Source organism: Panicum virgatum, chromosome 5K, assembly GCF_016808335.1.
Source record: "Panicum virgatum strain AP13 chromosome 5K, P.virgatum_v5, whole genome shotgun sequence".
Classification (NCBI taxonomy): domain Eukaryota; kingdom Viridiplantae; phylum Streptophyta; class Magnoliopsida; order Poales; family Poaceae; genus Panicum; species Panicum virgatum.
Window position 1 is genome coordinate 22,154,413 of NC_053140.1, and position 18,821 is coordinate 22,173,233.

General features: G+C 49.2%; 1 protein-coding gene and 1 non-coding gene across 2 annotated transcripts; one reads left to right on the top strand and one right to left on the bottom strand.

Moving 5' to 3' along the window:
- Positions 1-108, bottom strand: LOC120710953. Its single transcript, XR_005690120.1, has one exon. It is a non-coding gene; the product is annotated as a small nucleolar RNA R71 (small nucleolar RNA).
- A 14,390-nt stretch (positions 109-14,498) lies between these two features.
- Positions 14,499-17,099, top strand: LOC120706947. Its single transcript, XM_039991708.1, has one exon. It carries the CDS (start codon positions 14,766-14,768, stop codon positions 16,965-16,967), a length of 2,202 nt encoding a protein of 733 aa, XP_039847642.1. The 5' UTR covers positions 14,499-14,765; the 3' UTR covers positions 16,968-17,099.
- Positions 17,100-18,821: the final 1,722 nt, after the last annotated feature.

The following is an 18,821-nucleotide window of genomic DNA, read 5'->3' on the forward strand; positions in this document are numbered from 1 at the left end:
TGCCTTGTGAGGAAGGATTTCAAGTTTCCAGCAGATAGGGATGGAATCCATCCCGAAAGCTTGGGAGAGACTCCAAGAATATATACTCGCATGTCCTCATCATGGGATGGGCGAGTGGCTCGTACTCCAAAGCTTCTATTATGGGCTAACGACAACATCAAGAGCCCACTTAGACGCTGCTGCTGGAGGGCCCATCTCGATCTCACCATTGCCAATGCTAAAGCCTTAATCGAGAAGATGGTCACTAATCACAGCTGGAACGAGGAGCGTTCCCAGCCCCGAACCAAAAGTGGTATGCATACCGTCAAGGAGACGGATATGCTTGTCGCCAAGATGGACCTTCTACTCAAACATCTTCAAGAAAGGGCGGAATTTAAAGAGCACAGGAACAACTACGCCCAAGCTTTGAACTCGAACATGACGTGCGAGGTTTGTGGTAATGATGGACACTCGGGAAATGACTGCCCCGAGACCTGTGAAGATGCGGCCTACATCAACAACAACAACGGGTTCCGTCCACAAGGAGGCCAAGGGTGGGGTCAAGCACGCCCACCATTCCAAGGGGGAGGTAACAATTTCAACTCCAATTTCAATTCGATTTTTAATTCGAACCAACCCTCCTTGAGAGACCTTGTCTTTGGCCAGGCTAAAATTAATGAATCTTTAAATAAAAAGCTTGTTGCCAATGACAAAGTTTTGGAAAATATAAATGCAAAAGTTGAAACTCTTTCTTCTGCCTTGAAAAATCAGTTAAGTTTCAACAAAATGATAGAAACACAGTTGGTTCTAATTGCTGCTGCCGTACCTGCTGCTGAGTCTGGGAAGATACCGGGGCAACCCGAATCTTCCGTTGAAACCGCAAACATGGTGTCTACCGGGTGGGGCAACCTTCCCCGGTGGGCCCCACATACTAACCATGCAGGTAGGAATAATCCCCCAAGGAACGACGTTTGGGATGGCATGGTGGCAGCTGTACAAAAGGATCCATGGGTCCCCATGATCAGCTGCTCGATCTACGTCAAACACTTCGAGCAATGTCTATGCGATCTGGGGGCAAGCGTAAATATAATGCCCAAGGTAATATACGAAGAACTTGATTATCCTGCTCTTTCCCCCACAACTATGCTTGTACAGCTTGCAGATTCGACAATTCGGTATCCCGAAGGGATAGCCGAACACGTCTTCGTACGAGTACGAGATTCCTTCATCATTGTCGATTTTGTGGTAATGGATATGGAAGGCGACCTTGGAGTCGACCTTGTACTTGGTCGACCCTTCCTAAGGTCCGCCAAGGCAAGAATCAACGTCGGAAGGGGAGAAATCCGTTTCCACATCGGAAAGGAGGACATTTTTTTCAGGTTCAAGCAAAGGGAAGAGCAGCGCTTCATGATACAACAAGACAGTGAAGGGCAAGCGCTCTGGGGTTCACCCGAACCCCAGCCTAAAGAACCTACGACGACCCGATCCAAAAGAAGACGATCAAAGAAGGTGTGGCGTAAGGTTGAGAGTTCGTCCTCGTCCACTTCTCCAGGACGAGCCGAACAATGGTAAGTTAGTACAGGAGAAAGGTCCCGCTCGTCAGACTCAAAACGACGAGCCCTAGCCGAAGGTAAATCGGTACTTATCTCATATTTAATTTTTCGCCAAATTTGCTTTTCTTGACTTTTGAAATTTTTCCACTGCATATTTGAATTTTCAAAACACCACTGCATGCTAGAATCTTTTCTAGCACCTTTTCTATTTTTACAAAAATCCAAAAAAATATTTTCTGAGCATTGAAATCCTTTGAAGAAAAATACTTTTGAAAATCTTTCGAGGCAAAGTTTGGCCTGACACTCAAGTTCTCAAAGCTTATTACCGTTTGGGAGCACCTGGGCCCTGGCTGTCAGCCAGTGGGCCCAGGGTGGGTCCGGCCGAACCACTGTGTCGGTCGAACCCACCTTCCAATGGCTCACTGCCAGCTTTCTCCAATGACTACTAGCCGTTGTGCCCAGCTCCTCCCAACGGTGCCCGGCCATTCTCTCTATAAATAGAGGCTGAGAGGTGGGTGTTGAGCTCTCCCACTCAACTGTCATTCACTCACTCCCTCTCAAACTTTGCTCTCGGGTTTTCATTGGATTTTGGCTCAAGTTTGATTGCAAGAAAACTCTCTCTCTCATTTCTTTGCTGCAAGATTGTTTACACACTTGGAGGAACAACATTCGGGTAAGAGTTTCATTTTCATTTCACTAACGTAACCCGAATTGAGTTGTTCTCGTTCGTTCTTGTTCGCTCTTGTTGCAAGCATGGAGGGTGCAGGTCGGAAGATAACCGGAGCCATCAAGAGGGTGACGAGGTTAGGCTCATCCCGTTCGCGGGGTTAGTCAAGCTCTTGCCATTCCCCCGAACCAACACCAACACCGACCACGATGGACTACAAACAAGATGAACAAGAAGAACAATACGAAGAGGTGCAAGCCGAGCCGCAAGCCGAGGCTATGGAAATTGATGAAGATGACGCTCCCTACCTCGACTTGCTCGACACCCATGAGCGACAAGCATGCGCCATCATCAAGGATCGAAGCTTCGTCCACACCCGAGCCTTCGATCCGGAACTCCTACTCAAAATAGGTATGTACGAAGACTTCACTAATGTTTGGCATGCAATTGGATGGGGCAACTTCACTCCCATTGAGGAGTACGGTTTTCGGCTCCTCAGCATTGTGGCAGAACCAATTTGAATTACACCAGTTCGAGTGCACTAAATATCTAAAAGCACTTCAGCCGGTATAATCATTGGTCTGTCGGATAACATCCCGATGAAACCACTAAATATCGGATCGTAACACAAGTATACATCCCGCACGAAGGCGAGTCAGAGATACAACAATTCCATAAAATTTCACATCATATGGATAAGGGTGTAATTTACATCAGAGTTGGAGCTAGAAAGTTGAAGTTCTAGCTTTTACAACTTATTCTAAGGAAACATTAAAAAGGTTTTATAGAAACTAAGTATAAAAGAGAAGTTCTACAGCAGAAAGGTAAAACATGACTATACACCAACATCGTAGGGTAGATGTCATGGTAAGCCCAAACATGACATCATTCAGCTGAGTTATTGCTAGTCGAAGATGGTTCCCATTCCATAGACCAGCCAGGAGGTAGGACACTAGGCCAAGTCACACTAGTATTTGGGTCTTCCAAAGTTATTCCTGAAAACAAGGTCACAAGCAAGACTGAGTATACTAATATATACTCAGCAAGACTGACCCGTCTAAGGGTATAAAATATCCCTTTAACTAGACGTGCCAGGCTTATAAAGGTTCTGGGGTTTCTTTTGCTAAAAAGCAACAAAGAGTAAGTCCTTAATTTCAAATTTTAGCTTTCAGGTTCTAGTTCCACTAATTCTTCTAGGTTTGCACCTATCTATACAAGAATGGTAGACAAATTATTTGCATTCAATAATATTGAGTATCATCTTTGTTTCACTTCTTACTCTATGTGGCAAAGAGATTAAGCAGTCTCAATATCCGTGAGAAGCGGAACAGTTCGAACCGAATTTTTAATCCTTGCAAGGTAAACCTAACACACACGCTTGGAGTACTGTTGAGTCACTCCCAAGCAACCTTTGGTCTTTCATTCCGGTTCGTGGATCAGTGCCACTCTCCCCGACTATAGGGCACCGCACCTCATCCCTCATATTCGTAGTTGTAGCGCTACAGTTTTTAATAGAGCACCAACCTCATCCCTCACCCATTTTATTCATCCTATCCCTAAGAGAGAGTGGGGGTATGTCCATTTGCCGGGCCGATTGGTTACTAGGCTTGCCGCGTACCATATTTACGGCATGTGGCTAGTACTTTCAAATGCTTAATCAACACTACCACACACTGCGGCCTTAACAAGTTTATCAACACAAACGGATTTCAATAAGAAGCTTGTAACCAAATCTGTCCATGATCCTTATAGTGATTGTAAGAAAGTAAACAATCAACTCCTACAAGCTCGCGAGTGATAGGAAATCACTCGACTTTTACCGGTCCTATTAGCATAGCATCTAGTCGAACTCTGCTTCTAGTATTTAATCAATAGGTACCTAGGAATATGCATCTAGGGTTTTCAATCAACTCCAATAACTTAAATGCACAAGTAAATAGTAATAAGTTGTATAAAATAATAGGATTATGTACCGGGGCTTGCCTGTGGTAGAGTCTATAAAGTCAGTGGACTTTGGTTCTTCCAAATCAAAGTTCGGGTCTTCAGTTAATTCAACACTGTTGGCCTAAGCTTCGGAGAAATCCCCGTCTGGTTCCTGGATAAGCTCGTACGTTCCGTCGGCTAACGAGGTTGTTTCTATATGCAATGCAATATTTGGAAATTAGTGAAGTGCTTGAGTATAGCTTTCCTTCACTAAAAGTTGAAAACCAATAAAGTAAACATTTAAGATTAAACTTAAAAGGTTTACTTTGCTAGGCAATTGTTTATAGAGTAAAAGGGAGCACAAAGAATTTCATAAAATAACATGAAAAAGGGGGTTTTATTTTAATCAAAAAGGATTTTTAAAAGAATTTCTAAAGAACATAAGTAAGACATCAAAAAGGAATTTTGAAAGCACCACTAGAGTTCACTAATGGGTTTTGAAATATTTTGTAAAGCTTGACATGCTTCAAACAACACATGCTCAAAGCTTATTGAAAACATGGCTCCAGAATAAAAGATACAATTAAAAAGGTCTATAAACTAATCCTATTTTTAGATTTAAATACATAAGAAAATATTTCAAACTCATCACACCAGATGATAGATCTATTTAAAAGGAACACAACAAAAGTTATTTTATATTTTTCTGATTTTTCTACTAATTACTACGAATTTTGAAAGTTCATTGTTTAAAAAGAAAAAAAAAGAAAAGGGATTTGCACTTTTGCAGAAAGGACCCTAGAAAGACAAAGGTTACAGCAATTGGGTCCTTGACCCATGGCCGGCGGCAGGGGAAGGAAAGTCCGGCCGATCCCGGCGGCGTGGGTCGTCGACGGCGAGAGGAGTGCAGGGAGGAAGCATGAGGGGCTAAAAGTAGACCTGGTGGAGTGGTCGGGGTGGTCTGGGGTGGTCGGGAATGACTCGTCGGCGGCGAAGTAGAGGGTGGCGGCAATGGCACTCGTTGGCGGCGAGTTCTGTTGCGGGAAGAGCGGCCAGAAAGTGCGGATAGGCTTCACAGGTGTTCAGCAAAGCTAAAAGGGAGGTTGGGGTGAGTGGAGTGGGTCCAGAGCGGCGGATCTACGGTGGCCAGGGGGTTCACCGGAGTTGGAAGGGAAGAAGCGGCGGAGGTGCCGGAACTGGAGATGGACGGGGCTATTTATAGCCCGAAGGGGAGGAGATGAGCATGAGAGAGCGTTCCTGGAGAGGATAGGTGCGTCACAGAAATGAATCCAGCGGCGGCGAGGCAGAACCACGGCGGGCCGGTGAGGTGGCGTGGGTGAGCGGCGTGGTGCGCATGCTGGGAGCCAGTGGAGGCGGCGGGGTAGGGTTGGGGTGCTTAAGGGCGACGCGTGGAGGCGGTGGAGGTACCAAACAGGAGCGGGGTCGGCTTCCCGCGGTGGGGAAACGGCGGCGGCCCTGTGCCAAACCGGCGGGCTGGAGGTAGGGGATGAGTTGGAGGGGTTCTTTTGTAAATACATAAAAGTTCAGGGACTTCATTGTAAACTAAAATTTTCCACTGATCTAGGGCTCAAATGAAAAGTGCCCAAAATGAAAGTTGTTCAGTTTTTTAAGATCTACAACTTTCATGTTGTGCAAATTTTTATTAGATCAAAAGATTTTGAAATATTTTGAAAAGTTTGAAAGAACTTGAATTAGTAAAAGAAAAATACTTTTTGATGGCAAAATTCAACAAGTTTGGGGCTTATTTGCAATAAAGTTGCCAAAGTAATGATTACTAACATTTTTACAGGAAGGCCCTTAACAAAGTTGAATTTGCTCCCTAAGTTAAAAACTTTTGCAAAAAGGGACTTGTAATTTTCCAAAATTACAGAAATACCCCTAATTTTGCATTGAAAATTTTTTACTATAAAAAAATAAACACAAAATTTACACATTATCTTATGTCCTAATATCAAAGTTGAATTTGCTCCCTAAGTTAAAAACTTTTGCAAAAAGGGACTTGTAATTTTCCAAAATTACAGAAATACCCCTAATTTTGCATTGAAAATTTTTTACTATAAAAAAATAAACACAAAATTTACACATTATCTTATGTCCTAATATGATAGACACCTGAGGTGTCACAACCATCCAATTTCTTTGAACTCTTCGGGAGGTGGAAAATGGGGTTTATTTTCGACTTTTCGGGAAGGAATATTTGCTTACTTGGAAAACTTTTGCTAGGCACCTTGATTTCAACAAACGCTGGTCAATTTCTCTTGAGCAAGCTTGCCATGGTTTTAATCATCATGAGTTTTTGGGATAGATTTCGGGTCAAGTTGTCCATGGCAGATTTGCACCTCGGTGCAATAACATTCATAATCCAACTCTTCGCTTGATGCACAAGTGGTTAGCCATCACTCTCTTTCCAAGAGATGATGTCCGACCCGTGCACAACGATGAGATGCTCATTCTATATGCCATGGTTAACAAGATAAAAATCTCCCCCGCACAAGCTTTGGTTAAGCAATGACTTTCGAATTTCAAGATGACGGGTCCTATTGAGTGTACTTCTTTGATTACTCATATCACTACACGTGTCGGTGCCTTAGAGGGGAATTCCATTCCCTTCATTGAGGGTGACCGTGCGTATATCGACGAGTCTTATTTGATTCAAGGTCACACACTTAAGAAAGGTCCGGATGACTCTTTGATTTTCTTCTTCATTGGCTATACAAATGAGATTTCGCTGCCCAATGCAAACTTTCATTTGTATAATTGCCATTCGCTAACCATCCCTCTCGTTCAACGAGAAGGGGGCCGTAGGCATAGTGCTTCTGATTTACCTGGCGGATGACAAGGAGTAGGACCAAAAGGGAAGAAACGCCAACACCACCTCAGCATACTCAAACCTCATACCACCATGAGGCGGGTGGTTCGTCATGGCACAGCGCAAGTACAGAAGAATGGGCACGGCAGGCCCACGGGCGCCGGTCCACTAGTTCCAGCTCCAGTGGACCCCTGATCTCCGCCAAACCTTCAGCCTCGTCCAGAGGTTTCGCCACTCTAACTCGACAGATGGGCAAACTAAATGTGCGCACCACCAACATCGATGAGTCTCTAGGCCAGCAAATCGAGTCAACTCAAAACTGGCAACGACACATAGGCGAGAGGATCCACAACTTGGAGCGACAACTGCAGCAGACTCAGGAGGAGTGGAGGGCCTACTACCGTTGGGCTGGGTTCAACCCCAACCTACAGTAGTAAGCCTAAAGCTAGCTTGGGGGGAGGACCCCCATGAGAGGTAACTTGTATCAAACTCTATCCTTTACCGCTTTCAAAAACTTGCATGAAACTAAATAAAAATTTGCATAATTAAAATTAAAAAAAGAAATCTGCAAAACTTAGAAAAACCAAAAATAATTTCTTTGCTTTAATATGTGTAGTAAGCATGGTGTGAGTTTTCCTTGTTGAAATGATGAATAGTTGCTCTGTTAATTTCCTTCATATGCTTAGTTACAACTTTGTGCTCTACCTAGTTTTGGGTTTGTTAGCTTTTAAGTTCAAACCTTAATCTTGAAACTTGTGGGTAGCAAAAGCATGATCCAAATCTAAGTTGTTGTGAGCTATGATATGGTTAATAGAGTTGCTATGATCTTTCCTATGTGATGCTTGATATCCGGAGTATTTCATTTCAAAAACACAAAAATATAATAAAGTTCCTCGATGATTTGAAATTTCTATCCAAAGCCATATGTTGATCTCATTGCAAACCATCCACATATGCAACTTGCTATCTCATTGAGCTTTGTCAAATTATTGTGACCCTTAGTGAGATTTATTTCATACTCCCATGATCAAGATCATGTACACGTTCACACCATATGTTATGCTTCTACACAAGGAGCAAGCACTTCACTTATCCATCCACAAAATAAAACTCCATGCTTATGTATGACACCTATCTCTGAAAATTGCATCAAGGATATGGGGCTATGCAAAAATAAAAGGAAATAAAAGATGCATACCCAAAGAAGGTATGCCACATACCTCGGCATGTCAAAAATAAAAAATAAAGATGCATACCCAAAGAAGGTATGCCACATGCCTCGGCATGTCAAAAAAAAGAGAAAAAAAAGGGATAGCCCCTATCCAAAAGAAAGAAAGAGAGATGGTTCGTACTAAGGAGTTCATACACCATCCACGGAAAAATATCCACACACTTGCACATCTTGATCAAGGTTTATGACCCGTTTCTCCTTCGGATCCTGTCTTTGACTTAGCAAAATATGAGAAGCAAGTATACCTTCAATCCTCCATACCTACAGCTTCACCAAAAACAACCATTAGAGGTAGGGTGAGTAAGAAAGGGCTCAACAAAAAGCCTTGGTAAGGAATTATATACATCGAGCGATCCGAGAGATCATCCGAGGAACTTTATAAAATTCTTTTGAAAAACTTAATAAAAACTCCAGATTGACAGTTGAACTAAGGGGAGAAATACAAGCACTCTATGATACCATTCTGACTCTCAACCGCCAAAGATGAGGTGAATCTAAAAGACCCACAGGAGTAAAGGTAAGAGGTGAGGACAAAAGGCGAACTTATTCAGAATCAAGGTAAGAAGCATTCGGTTGTGCCTAAAGTTTAAGTTGGAAATGCAACATCGCAGCAACTCCTGATCAACAAACATCAGCCATGTTTTGCTCGGGACGAGCAAAAGGCTAGCTTGGGGGTGTTGTTGACGGTCGTTAAGTGCAAAATATGATCGTCAACTATACTCACAAGAGAAGGAAAACCATGCCTCTTACTAACATATTTGTATCACTAACCTAGCTCCATAGTTGTTTTGGAGAATTATTGATTTCAGGAGCACAAGTCCGGAATAAGAAGAAAACATGAAGAATACGCAGAAGAAACCACAGTAGATCTCAACCTGCGTAACACAAGCAAAAGAGGCCCACCTGACAGACCAAACCGACCAACCCAGCCCCGCACCGACCATCTGACATCAGGACCCACCAAGAAGTGACCCTGAGAAAGACGGTGGCCAGAGGCGGTGAAGTGGGGCCGGCCGACCCACTGGTTCGGTCGAACCAGGCCGAGCTCCCGTCCAGGTCCATTTTAGCGGGAAGCTTGATCCTATCCTCATGAAGGTGGTTTGGCATGTTTCCATGTATAGAGATGGCGGGAACCGACCTCTCCTAGCTATTTAAGGGGCCTCTCACCACTCTCACCACACACACCACTTGGAAAAGCCTCTCTCTCTCATTGTGACTTGTACTCTTTAGGGTAGTGGAGCTAGGCTAGTACTTCAATTCCTTAGCGAATCCAGTCATCTCAGGGTCGGACAGCAATCCTTGGCCTCTAGTATGGCTTTGTATTCCGACTATCATTATGCTATTCATAAAGAGTTTGTTCTTAGTTATCTTGCTTTGTTCTTAGCCTGCGTAGCCAAGTTCTGTTCTTATTCAAGTTGTATTAGTTGCTTACTTAGACCAGATGATCTGGGTAAGGATATCGGTTCATTGTGCTTTCGGGCTTGCCTTAGTGTCTTACCTGTCCATCCGAAGGGTTGGGGACTCGGGGGTGCTAGGGTAGTGACCTCGTATGCGAGCGTGGGACTCGGGTACATGGGATCCTTCGGATATGACGGTGCTCCACGGTTTGACAGGGGTAGACCGTAGGTGGTGACAACCCTGTCGGTCTGCTGGGAAGCTGCTTCTCGGTTAGTGTACTCCCCAATGTTCGGGTATTCGTATAGGAGTTCATGCAAAGATGAAACGGTCTGGACGTTCTCCAGAACGGGTCATTCTCCCCGATGTCCCTAATTTCCCGGCACCTGCAGTTCTAAGTATGTGACTAACATAGCTTCTCTGCTGACATGAATAGTATACTAGGATCTTGTTTGCCTATGCTCCCACTAACTTTAGGTGTATTTGTTTATTTTTTATTCATGAGAGTTGGCTGATCTTGTGTGTGTCACATTACCCTCGATTATCTTTATTATAACTTACCCCTGTATGATAAGCAGTTCACACCTTATCTCATAATTGTTATGGTTATGTATTTGGTAAACATCTTTACACACCATAGCCATCCCTTGGGAAAATATAAATAACGATACCCTGAATACTTCTGGGTGAAATGCTACAATGGTATATCCGTGCGCTTGCGGATCCTTCTGTAATCGTTAAGACATACCGCATGCCGCCCCATGGCGTCACTGCTGTGGGGCGACTGACCCAGCGTTTCTTGGTGCCATTGCTGGGAACTAACCATTCCTAGTGATTGCGTTAAGAAATGCCAACAGGGACCAGCTTGGTCATGTCGAAGCCCATGTCCTCCAGGGTCTTGGCAAAGATGATGTTGAGGGCGCTGCCTCCATCGAGGAGCACCCTGGCCAGACGTATCTGGCGGATAACCGGGTTCACCACGAGGGGGTAAGCACCCGGCCTGGGTAGATGTACCCAGTGGTCGCGTCGGTCGAAGGTGATCGGGATCTCCGACCAGAACAGGGGCTCAACCGGGTGCCTGAACACCGAGTTGACATCGCGGTTGTGCAGCTTGATGCTGCGCAGGCAGGACGGCGCGCTGGAGCCCCCGAAGATGATGTTGACCACCTGTTGCTCCTGCTGAAAGGTGCCTGGTGATCTGTTGCCTTGCTCGTTGTCCTCGTCTCGCCTGGGTGAGCGGTTTCTGCGGCCGCGGCCACGGGAGCTTCTGGAGCTACTCGGCCTTTCACGGTCGTCGAGCCTGGGTCGCTTGGGCTCTTCTGGGGCAACATTGTTGGAGAGGGCGCGGCACTCACGCGCTGTGTGGTTGGCATCCTTGTGCTAGGGGCACTTGGTGTCAAGGAGCATGTCGAGCTCCTCCTAGTCGAGGGAGGTGCGCTGCTGGGGCTGATCGGCGATAGTGACGGTGTTGTAGGGGCCACTTTTGCGCTCGCGAGCCTTGGATGACTCAGCGCAGTCGCGGTTCTTGCCATGTCGTGGAGGACGATCGCCTCCTGGACGCACCGAGTCGTCGTCCCTTTGGACAGGACGATTGATGGGGTCGCGGCGATCCTTATGGCAACGGTGTGTGTGCTTGGCGTCCTCCATGTCGGCGTGTTTGTTGACGATGGCCATCATGTCGAAGACGGTCTTGGGGTTGTTCTCGAACGTCTTCCACCATAGTTCGATACTATGGAGGCCTTGGTGAAAGTGGTAGACCACGTCCCTGTCATCAACCTCCATAATCGTGTTACGATTAGCAAAGTACCTTTTGATGTAGTCGCGTAAGGACTCAGAAGGAAGCTGGGTGATGCTGCCCAGATCCCATCTGGTTTTGGGACCCGGGCTAGCTGCCTGGTAGTACTGGATGAAGTCGGTGCAGAGGTCCTGCCAGCTGTTGATCGAGCCAGCAGGAAGAGATTCAAGCCAGTTGAGTGTCTGGCAGCTCATCATCACCGGGAAGTACGCCGCCATGATGTCATTGTTGTCGTTGGCAGCTTGGACAGCGATGGCGTAGGTGCGCACCCACGTCTTGGGGTCGGATTCACCATCGAATTTCATGATGCCGACCGGCTTGAAGGTCGTGGGCCACTGGATGGTTCGCAACTTGTCGGAGAAGGCGGAGAAGCCATCGAGGTCGTCCGCCGAGTTGTAGTCGTTGCCGCGGGGTTGACGATCGCGGTTGTTGTGGTTGGCGCCGGGTGCACCGTGCTCCTCGTCGTAGCAGCGACGTTGCTCCCGCCCGGCAGCGTCTCGCTCGTGATGATGGTTGGTGATGCGGGGTCGAAGATCACGGCGGTCGAGGCGGGCGCGAAGATCCGGCTGGTCGACCTCTTCATCGCAGCGATGAGGGCGTACCGGGCGGTTGGAGCTCGATTGTGCCCGGTAGTTGGAGTACTCCTTCCTCAGGCCTTGAGCCTGAGTTGCTGCAATGTGGAGACGAGCATGGGCCTTTGCAATCTCAGGAGTTTGAGGAAGACCCTCGAATACCTAGAGTACAGCAGCCATGTTGGCCGATGGCGTGGTTAAGACTTCATGGCCGTCGTAATCCAGGACGAACTCATTTTCGAGGTTCCTGGGCCTTGGTGGAGATCCACGCCTTTGCCCAACCCTAGGGTTGCGGCGCTAGGTGTTCTCGAGGTCTTCTTCACCTTGGCGGATGACCTCCTCGTTGGATCGACGATCAGCGCGAAGAGAGTTGCGGTGAAGGCATTCTGCCCGCTGTTGGTCGTCCTCGCCGTCGAAGGACTCGGAGTCCAGCGAGACGACCGAGATCTGGCGCTGGCCGTCAGGGTTGTTGCGGTTGGGCGGGAGGGTGAAGACTGCGACATGATATTCGGCCTCAGAGGGTGAGGGCGAATTAGATCGGATCGGCTCCGAGTCGGACGGATCCAACTCGGTGATGCGCAGGTTGCCCATAGGTACTCGGACCTGATCCGAGTACACCGCAGAGTTGTTGCGGAGCCCATGTGGTATGATGGCCGAGTCGCCTGGATGACCCAGCACGCTCTTGCCGAGTTGGATGCACTCGGCGATGGATCTAGTGACGCGATCTATTCCGGAGATTAGATCGGTATTGGAGATAACAAGGCAACGCGTTGCCCTGGGGCGAACGATCGGAGGATCATTAATATCGAGTTCGGAAACCCGACGAACGATGGAGCTTTGCGCCGTCAGATCGGATCTGATGCTTGTGGAGTTGTCGCTCTCGATGCTCGAGGGGCTGGTGGGTGGGTTCCGGGGAACCGTAGTTTCTGGGAAACTACCGAAGGTGAAGGAGAATCCGGCGGTGGCCTGCATCTAGATGCTGAAGTTGGTGGAGAAGAAGAGGTCGGATCTTGATGCCATCGAACTCGCTGTAAGGACTCCTCAGAAATCTCCCCTACTTGGCGCGCCAACTGTCAGATTGCTTATCCGCAAGTCCACCAGGGGTATGCCTGGCGGTAGATTTGTAGGTGAAGGGGGATTCCAGAGCCAAAAGCTATATGGTCGCGAGATGACGCTAGGGTTTAGATAGGTTCGGGCCGCTCAGGAGCGTAATACCCTACGTCCTGTGTTTTGTGTATTGTATGAGCTTGACGACAATGAATGATCAGATGTGTTTTCTATGGGTCTCCTCACGGCGCCTTTATAGGCCAGGTGCCGTGGGTTACAAGTGAGGGAGGATATCTACTCGGGTTGTTACATGGAATCAGGTCAGTTGAGATCCCTAGATATCCGGAATCCATATCCACGCCTTGATCCGGATCCTCGGAGGAACCTTCCGACGTCCAGTCGAGTGTCTGTCTGCCGGGTAGTCATGCAGAGTAGTCCTAGCTGAGTAGGTACATAGTCGGGAGATAACTACTCGGCTAGGAGGTTGCCGGATGTACCTCCGTCACCCACCGCAGCAGAGCTGCTCCACCGCTATAGTTAGGCCTCTGCCAGCGCCGCAGCAACAATAACATGGTCGCTGAAAGGGTCTACCACCGCTTGATTTGGTCCATGCCACTGCCTGATTCATCACATTATCTTCCGATTTGTCGCGCCACTGCCATCAGATTCCTTGATCACCACTTAAATCGATCGGCCGCAGCCCAAATTAGTCTATCATAGCCTAAATCATCACCCCGCCGCCAGATTCGTTGCGCAAATTAAAATCGAAGATGCGTCGCCCGCGGGTGCAGGAGCTGGAGCATGGGCTTATCGTTGCCCAACACGCCTGTGCTCTGGGTAGGCACGAGTTGCGGGGCCTGGCTCCGACCAGGCTACCCTCTCGATGAGCAAGGGATCGCGAGAAGAAGAATTATGCCGGAAAGAAGTGAGAGAGGAAGAGATGTCATTGAGTTGGGATGGACTCATTTGGTGTTTTTTTGCAGAGCGAGTCCATCCCAGATATTGAGCGAATATTGGCTCGCTAGTATGTCTCCGTTCACATGTCTACGAACCAAACGGAGGACGGAACCGCTCCGTCCCAACCAAACACAACCTAGAACGGTTGTACCCAGCCTATGCAATGCAACCTGGATGCATTCGCCGTTTCATTTACAAAAGTGATGGCTTTGCTTCTGAACGGGCTTAATTAGAGGGTGTTTGGTTTATGGGACTTATGCAAAAGTCCTTAGGAGTTATGGGACTAAAGAACCAAATGGGAGGGATTTTTTGGGGCTAAACTGATGGTTGGGGCTAAAGAAATAGAAGTCCCTCTTGAAGAGCTTTTTGGAACTAAAAGCTTACATGAGGCCTATTATTTCACCCCCTACTCCGGGTCCTCATCTCTTGGATGCATGCAGATTATGGGTAATATGGTACTTTGTGCACTTATTTAATGACCTTCAGTCCCTTTTAGTCCATAGAACCAAACAGAAATGGACTAAAGTTTTTAGTTCATGGACTAAAATTAGTCATAGACTTTTTGCAACCAAACACCACCTTAGACTGAACCCGCCAATACAGAGAATCGTGTCTTTAGCTTGACTTGTAGTCCAACCTTCTCCTGACATGATCAGTGATCCACCTGATCGTCATGCAACTTTGGCACAGACCACAAGTTACATGGAGGAAGCAAAGCCATCATCTTGCGGCCCATAGCTTTGCAGATTGAGCACCTCTGCTCTCTCCATTTGCTCATTGATTGCTGCCACTGCGCGGTGGACCGGAAGCATAGCCATGGCCTCCAGCCTCGTCAATCTGCTCCTCATGGAGGTGGCGGCCATCGTCAGCATTGTCCTCCTCGCCATCCTCGTCGTGCTCAGCTCCTACCGCCGCCGCTCCGGCCACCCGGCACTCCGCCTCTTCGTCTGGGCCGCCTCCACCCTCTTCCTCCCGCTCGTGTCCTACGCCGTCTCCGCCGCGGCGAAGTGGGACGCCGCGCGCGTGCCGCTCCTTCTCTCCTGGACCGTCTTCCTCCAGATCCTGCGCAACACCATTGACACCGCCCGCTCCTCCACCTCGAACATCAGCAGCGGTGGCTCCACCGGAAGCAAGTTCCGGCCCTCGGTCGAGCAGCTTGCCAGGATGGGGTGGGTAGCGTTCCTTATCATCAACAGCGGCGGCACCGCCGGGAGCCCGCAGCTCACCGGCGTCCTCCTTTGGCTGTGGGTGCTCAGCCTCCTCAAGCTCATCCACAGGCTCGTCGCCGCCGAGCTCGCCAAGAACTCCTTCGCCGTCGGTCTCAACGCATACCTCGTCGCTGACTATATGAAGCAAATCCACGGGCAAGCTCAAGCAGGCGAAGGCGGCGGCGACGAGGTTAAGGTGCCTCCTTACTTTGTGATGGGTGAGGACAAACTCCACATTGAGGCGAGGCCGCAGGGGTACCGCATTGACCGGGCATCTCCGCCATCGCTGTCCATTGACGGCGGCGGGCATGGGCATCTCGTCACCGTCGACAGGATATGGCGGCTTTCCTCATCCGGCGACCCGCTCCTCACCTCTTGCCCGCACCTCAAGGATCTCTGCCTCTCTTTTGCCCTGTTCAAGCTTCAGCTCCGGCGGTTCATCGGGTGCCCACTCGCTGAGGCCGGCTGTCACCGTGCAATGGCGTTCGTGCAGGACGGGCTCCTCAGTGGGAGCCCCGAGCGGGTGTTCCAGGTGGTTGAGACCGAGCTGTCCTTCCTCGCCGACTTCCTCTACTCCAAGCTCTCCGTCTTCTACGCGAGCGGCTGGTGGTTCCCGGTGCTCAACGCGATCCTCGTGCTGGCCACGTGGATCAGCTGCCTCGCCGCCGGCGGCGCCATCGTGCACGACATGATGAACCGCGGCACGGCGCTCGCCGTGGACTACCTGCAACTCAGGAGCTACCTGCAAGACCACGACACCGTGTTCCACGTCATCGTCGGCCTCGACGTCCTCGTCTCCGTCTCCTTCATCGTCGTCATCGTGTTCACCGAGGGGTGGGAGATCGCCAGCTACGTCTGCTCCGACTGGATCAAGGTGTCCACCGTCTGCGAGTACGCGCGACGCCCGTCGTGGAGGAAGTCGCCGTGGGCGCGCCGGAAGCTCGGCCGCGTGCTCCGCCTCCGGGCCATGCAACAGTGGGACGACCGCTTCTGCCAGATATCCATCCTGCAGCTCCGGTTCTGCTACTGCGGCTGCGTCTCCCGGCAGGTTGACCGGATCGCCAAGGAGACCGTCGTCGTGCCGGCGGCGGTGAAGTGTGCCGTCGTGGAGACGCTGAGAACAAACCAGGGCAGGCTCGTGAACGGCGAGCTGTCCTTGCAGCGCAACGGCGTGGCCGACAAGCTCATCTGGGCTTGCCGCATAAGCGCCGCCGGTGAAGACAATGCTGAGCTGGAGCTGGGCAGCCTATCCGAGCAGATCCTCGTGTGGCATGTCGCTACCGGGCTCGCCGAGCTCAAGCGCTCCCAGGGTGCTCGTGGCAGAGTCGACGACGGTGACAATGACGGCGATGGGGAGAGCGAGCAGGTGGTCGTTGCGACGCGGCTGTCCCGTTACTGCGCCTATCTGGTGGCGCTGAAGCCGGGGCTCCTGCCGGACCACCGCGTCTGGACGGAGGAGCTCTACGAGGGCGTGGTGGAGGAGGTGACGAGGGTGCTCGCGCGCTGCGCCGGGCCAGTGGTGCGGTACGAGCGCGCGGCGACGTGCCTCGGCGGGAGCATGAACGCGACGCTGAAGAAGGCGTCCAAGCTCGGGCGGCAGCTGGTGGAGGAGCTCGCCGACGAGGAGCTGACGTGGAAGGTGCTTGCCGAATTCTGGGCGGAGCTCATCCTCTACCTTGCGCCGTCAGAGAACGCGATGCCGCACGCCAAGTCGCTCCGCAGCGGTGGCGAGTTCATAACCGTGCTTTGGGCGTTGCTCGGTCACGCCGGCATTGTTAAGCGGCCAGAGAGCACGGGTATCTCAGTCTAATCATCAATTCCAATTCTCTTCTTTGTGTGTATATGGTTTGGGTATGTGAAATTGTAGATGGTCGCTATCTCTTTTTTTTTCTTTTACGTTTCCACTTCGTTCATCTGGACAGAATTGGATGTTATCATAATTAATTATTGGCTCTACAACATCATTTCTAGATCTAATGGCGGTTGGATCTAGATCTAACCGTCCATATCATTCCTTCCTTTCAACCCGACCCACCCAGTGCACACCCCATGTTTTATGGGCATGTTCCAGATTCGTCTTCCTCATGTCCAAACCGTCATGGCAACACGCCCCTGCTGTCCCCACCTCTCACCCGGCTCCAGCAACTTCCACTACCATCCTCTATAATCTATTATTATTTTAAAGGGAAATTTAAATCTGTACCATTAAAAGATCTCAAAATTAGATATATATCATCATTATCTCACTGACGTGTGGAGCTCACATGAGTTAATGACACGTGGTTCACGATGGTATATATTTAATTTTGAGATCTTTTAATAGTACATATCTATTTTTTTCATTTTTAAAAACCGAATTAGGACCAGATGCCCCCCTCCCCCTCCCACCCACCCTGGGGGCATCTATTCCTCGCATATGGGATTGGAATTCCTCCAATTGCAAGACCCGAGCACGACCGCTGCCCTCCGCCGCCCTCCGCCGCCGCTAATCACGTCTAGCCTAAGCTTCCTGCCCAGTCCTTAGTGCACCGAATGTCAAGCGCGGCTCCCAGTCGGTGGTGTTCCCGCTACCGACTGCTGCCAGCCCCCCTCCTCACCCCCCCCCCCCTAAGGTTGCCGGTGACCACCTGCGCCCCGGCAACCCACCTCCCCTAACCCAGTGGCCATCTTCGAGCTCTAGGAGGAAGGAGAACAGTCGCCGCCTGCAAGCAGCGTGTGATGAATAGACAGGGCTGGCCCTGAGGGGGTGCAGACGACCGCACCGGGCCTCCAAAAATTGCTATGTTAAGAGGCATGTCAAGTCATAAGTAACACTTGTGCTCATAAGTTAGCTCATTTAGGTGTTGAAAGAGACTCGGATCATCTAAGTATTTGGCATGGGCCCTGTTTGGAACATTAGCCCAGGGCTAATTTTGAGAGTTAATGTTTAGTCTTAAATTGGTAGACTAAGAATTAGTTCAAGGTAGATTGTTTGGATCCATGAGCTAATGCCCACCCTCTCTTTCATTCTCATGTCTAGGTGTGTGTGCATACTCACATTTTTTATGGGGTCCATAAAAAAATAGCCCCATTATCACCTCTTAGAGGGGTTAAGAATTTTGGGAGGGACAATCACTTTAGGTCAAAATTATCCCACCTGTTTGGATGCATGAGGGATAATTTGAAGCTAAGGTGAGAGATAATCCCAAACAGGCCCATAATCCCCTCATAAATTTTGTAACCTGTATTGTTGGGCATAACATCTCTGTTTAGTTGGAAGAATAAAGCCGTGCGCTGCATGGGGATAAAAAAAATACCAACAAAGCCAAGTTGCAGATTTACATAGAGCGTAGAGCTGATAGAGAGGAAGACCAATCCACAACTTCTCCAATATCCGCCCAACTACACGCTTCAGTGCCTCCTTCACTCCCTCGCGAGACGCCGTCACTGTTTACAGATCGCCGATTCGCCACCTGCTTGTCATGTCCGATTGTAAATTTGAATTTTTATATTTTATGGTGAATAGGGGCCTCCATTATTTTTTTCGCACCGGGCCACCAAAAAGTCGGAGCCCGCCATGTGAATAGATGCTGCGCCCCATCCCCACCACCCATCCTACAACGCAGCTCTGGTGGCGCTCCCATAGCCTCCGCTCTGTTGCTGTATCTCCCACCACCACCACTTC